Source organism: Nanorana parkeri, unplaced genomic scaffold, assembly GCF_000935625.1.
Source record: "Nanorana parkeri isolate BGI_ZX_2015 unplaced genomic scaffold, ASM93562v1 scaffold323, whole genome shotgun sequence".
Taxonomy (NCBI): domain Eukaryota; kingdom Metazoa; phylum Chordata; class Amphibia; order Anura; family Dicroglossidae; genus Nanorana; species Nanorana parkeri.
The window spans coordinates 314,925-319,769 of NW_017306591.1; the positions used below are offsets into that span (position 1 = coordinate 314,925).

The 4,845-nt window shown below is 46.0% G+C and overlaps 1 protein-coding gene across 1 annotated transcript in view; it reads left to right on the forward strand.

Moving 5' to 3' along the window:
• The window catches only part of ALDH4A1 (aldehyde dehydrogenase 4 family member A1), a 24,882-nt gene extending 20,040 nt beyond the window's left edge, over positions 1-4,842 (forward strand). The window contains exons 14-16 of the mRNA XM_018558174.1: positions 1,981-2,099; positions 3,703-3,952; positions 4,830-4,842. Coding sequence (XP_018413676.1) covers positions 1,981-2,099; positions 3,703-3,815 — 232 coding nt within the window. The 3' untranslated portion in view covers positions 3,816-3,952; positions 4,830-4,842. The remainder of the gene's footprint in view (positions 1-1,980; positions 2,100-3,702; positions 3,953-4,829) is intronic.
• The last annotated feature ends 3 nt before the right edge of the window (positions 4,843-4,845 follow it).

Sequence of the window (4,845 nt, forward strand, 5' to 3'; positions counted from 1 at the left end):
CAACCCCCCCCCTTCCCCTGCTGTGCTATGCAGCTGTACAAGGTGACATTTGCCAATATCTGCAGACTCCGCACCACTCTTCCTCCTGTCTGGTCTGAACGCAGGGTTTTGATTTATTTTTACAATCACAGACATGTACAGGAATCATGGACTGTATTCCTAATAGTACTTCACGGCCACTTTTGCAGCACAATTATCTGCCAAATACAAGGCCAAGTCCACCTCTGTATCCATATTATACCCACATTGAGGGCAGCCTTTCTCAACCAGGGTGCCGAGGTACAATGGTGGGCCTCCTCAGGGGTGCCGCAGAATTTTGTGGTAGTGAGGCTCCCGATGTCAAAGGGGAACTCTGATATGGAAAGAGGGGGGCTCTCATATGAAATAGGGGCTTCTGATGTGAAAGGAGGCTACTCATGCAAAGGGGAACTCTGATGTGAAGGGGGGGCTCTGATATGAAATAGGGTCTTCTGATGTGAAAGGAGGCTACTCATGCAAAGGGTGACTGATGTGAAAGGGGGGGGGTCTTGATTTGAATGGGAAAACCCACTTTTTTTGGCAGGGGTCCCCCTAAAAAAATCTAGGACATCTTAGACTTGGGTTCCCCAAGATTTTGCATACTTTTAAAGGGTGTCATGACAAAAAAATGGTTGAGAAACACTGATTTAGGGTATGGCATGAAACACTGTCCCTTTCCCCAGCCTCAAACCATATACACAGACACACACTTACCTGAATCACGTTGGTTCATCTTCCTGCAGCATCTTGAATTCTGCCGGCCGTGCAGCCGCATCATCCATTCACAGATCCATCCACTGGAGATTGCTAGTCCTATCTTCCACCATGGCAGAGGGACTGGTAGATCTCAATGGAGTACAAGTGCGATGATGTCACTGCAATTGTAGTCCATGGATTACTTCCACCAGCCTCATGACCGAAGGTCCGTACCTCCGTATAGACCTGGGACTGGGGGAAGAGTCTACAGCAGGGGTGGGCAAACTCCGGCCCTCCAGCTGTTGTGGCATGAGGCATTACAAGACTCTCACAGCCACAGGCATGACTCCCAGAGGTCAGATGCATCGTGGGATATGTAGTTTCACCACAGCTGGAGGGTTGGTGTTTGACCACCCCTGGTCTACATGAACCTGGGCATTGCACTGATCGGGGTGGCGATGCTCTGAGGGCTCGAATACTAACAATAAATGCATTTTTAATCTCCTATCAATGTGAATTTGTGATGGTGATCAGGGCAATCAGGGGCGCCGTACCTTTCCAAGAGCAATTTGCTAGCCAATCGCTGGCCAGAATGAGCGAAGCGCACTTTCACTATCGATTCCTCACAGGCGGAGTGCATTTGGTATTACTCCGCCTGTGACTGGAGGAGGGGCTGTAGAGGAGGCATCGGCTTATGCGGCTCTGCTCCCTCCGGTGCCGCCTCGCCACCTCTAGCGCTGGCTTCGTTGGCACCGCTGATTCTCTCCCGCGGCTCTTCAAGTTCCCCCTTATGCCATCACCGGCCCTGGGAAGGGTCACAACTAGGTCTTATTTTCCGGGTAGGTCTTATATTTTAGCAATTCCCAAAAACAGTACTGGGTCTTATTTTTGGGGAAACAGGGTAGTGAAATATTCCCTGAAGTTTAGCTGCTCTGTCTGGAGGGTTTCACTCTGAATATACAGAGTCCTTATCGTTCCTCTTCCTGCGGATTACCCTGTAAATGAGTTTATGATGCAGAATACACACTTCCCAGATGACTATACAACCTGATTACAGTCATAAAGGCCGATAAGCTCCACATCAGGCGGCCGGAGGTCAAGAATGATAATCTGGCTGTGAATGCTTCTTGACAAAGCCTCACCACTGATATCTAACCGTCATTTCCTTTATGGAAGTGTAAACTAGAAGTAAAAACTGAATTCTAAATGTTATAAAGTTTCATATGGTCTGCTGGTAATGTCAATTTGTCTTCTTTGTGTCACAAGAAATGTTGTACATGAAGCTACAGAGGTTCTGAGGAACGCTGCCGGAAACTTCTACATCAACGATAAATCCACCGGGGCTGTTGTGGCCCAGCAGCCCTTCGGAGGGGCCCGAGCGTCAGGTGAGCCAACTAACCAGAAAGCATCCATCCGTATAAAACAGGAACTCAGGATCTTGTCAGTGAATTACTAAGGCCTGTCATGTGGGTGCTGCCAGTTCCAATCAACAGGGAGTCTGTGCGCAGATCCCCTGCTGATTGGAGCGGTTGAGAATGGAGGTCACCGTTGTGACATCTGTGTCCGAACTTTCTGGACACATGTTGGTCTATGTGGAGCCGGATGTTTAACAGACATGTTCCCATTAACATCAGATTACCCCTGAGCCGCGCTGATCAGGTCCTCCACAGCGGAACTTGTTTTGTTTCATTTTCTTGACCTAGACGCATGCTCGTTTCGATCCAGCTGCCCATAGACTAGCATTGGAATTCCGATCAGATCCACCTGGAATTTCCAGGTGGACCTGACCCGACCGCCCGTCTGGTTCTCATTTATCCAGGTCATGGTATATCTGTAGAAGGTTCTCATTCATCCAGGTCATGGTATATCTGTAGAAGGTTCTCATTCATCCAGGTCATGGTATATCTGTAGAAGGTTCTCATTCATCCAGGTCATGGTATATCTGTAGAAGGTTCTCATTCATCCAGGTCATGGTATATCTGTAGAAGGTTCTCATTCATCCAGGTCATGGTATATCTGTAGAAGGTTCTCATTCATCCAGGTCATGGCATATCTGTAGAAGGTTCTCATTCATCCAGGTCATGGTATATCTGTAGAAGGTTCTCATTCATCCAGGTCATGGCATATCTGTAGAATGTCCTCATTCATCCAGGTCATGGTATATCTGTAGAAGGTTCTCATTCATCCAGGTCATTGTATATCTGTAGAAGGTTCCCATTCATCCAGGTCATGGTATATGTGTAGAAGGTTCCCATTCATCTAGGTCATGGTATATCTGTAGAAGTTTCTCATTCATCCAGGTCATTGTATATCTGTAGAAGGTCCCCATCATCCAGGTCATGGTATATCTGTAGAAGGTTCTCATCATCCAGGTCATGGTATATCTGTAGAAGGTTCTCATTCATCCAGGTCATGGTATATCTGTAGAAGGTCCCCATTCATCCAGGTCATGGTATATCTGTAGAAGGTTCCCATCATCCAGGTCATGGTATATCTCTAGAAGGTCCCCATCATCCAGGTCATGGTATATCTCTAGAAGGTCCCCATCATCCAGGTCATGGTATATCTGTAGAAGGCACTGATTCATCCAAGTCATAGTATATATGTAGAAGGTCCTCATTCATCCAGGTCATGTTATATCTGTAGAAGGCTCTCATTCATGCAGGTCATGGTATCTGTAGAAAATAAATGAAAGCAACTGGACTTGCTGTATTTTTCTTGAAGACATTTCACTGGTCCTCTCTTATCTACACTGGACACAGCGCTGTATGGTGGTTCCAGAGGCGGACATACTCATCCTGAGTACTGGAGTCCGTCACAAGCGGGCACTGTCAACAAATCTTGTCACATGACTCTGCATTATTGTGATAGTTGGTGTATTCAAATATGAAATGCTTCTTATTGTCTCGTCAGTGATCAATATATCAATGTAAAGCCAACAACCAATACCGGATGTGATAACATCACTGTTCTGTTTTATTCTCACAGGTACGAATGACAAACCTGGAGGTCCGCATTACATACTCCGCTGGACCTCCACACAAGTCATTAAGGAAACCCACGTTCCTCTGACGGAATGGAAATACCCATACATGCAGTGAGATCCCTTCATACATGGGGGAAGGGCCCCATGATCGTGTGTGACGTTACGAGGGGCCCAAACTCTCCATTTGTTTTTAAACCGCTACATGAAAAGGAACAATTCACTTGCGAGACTACTAATTCAGCCGACAGAACCGTGTTCTATAACCAATATTTTAACTTAAAATTCTATTTTTAAATGAGAACCATTTTGTACCAATATGGACACCAAGATATCGGAGAGAAACTACGAAGATCCAGATTGTGACAAGGTGGCGCCTTAGGAAATGCCGCACTGGGAGGTCATCGTCATCTTGTAGTGACAGGTACTCAATGGGAACGCAGAGAGGAGTTGCTGTGGATGGGGAAAGGTTTTTAAAGTAACCCGGCGCTGGGAGGAACAGGGAAGCTGCCGTTACTGATCCAAACTTCTTAAAATGCTACTTGCCTGGCTGTCCTGCTTTGATACTTCCTTAGCCACAAAATAGTATGCAAAGAAGTCCAGACTTCATTGCCAGCAAGCACATTCCAGGTCATTGGTTTAGAAAAGCTAAAGCCAGAGACCGATAGGAAACCAGAATTTTCAGAAGGTCAGTGATGGCGGCCTCCATAGAACTCTCTGTACAGGTTTAAATGGATTTTAGGATTTAAATGGATCAGATTATCAGGTGCAATTATTACACAGACCGACATTTTATACTACTATGAGCATCTAGCAGCTCTTTAGCTGTTGATGAGCTATTAATCCCATCATACCCTTCCAGCCTTGTGAGTCTTGTATTTCCTTCAATGGAAGGTCCATGGCTCGTCATCGTCACTTATAGTCACTATTAGAAATACATACATAGCTACCTTTTTTTAATGGTAAAACCTGTGTTTTATGTAAACTGCCTCCGGAAGACACCATAGTGAATAATTATCTGCAACGTCCAGGCACAGAGCAGCGTTCAAGGAACCTGACATGCAGCTTTCTGGACTAGAACAGCCGATTAAAATCTAAGGGGTCAAGAGCAGACGGCCTATTCTCTGCAGAGAGGACAATGCTGGGAA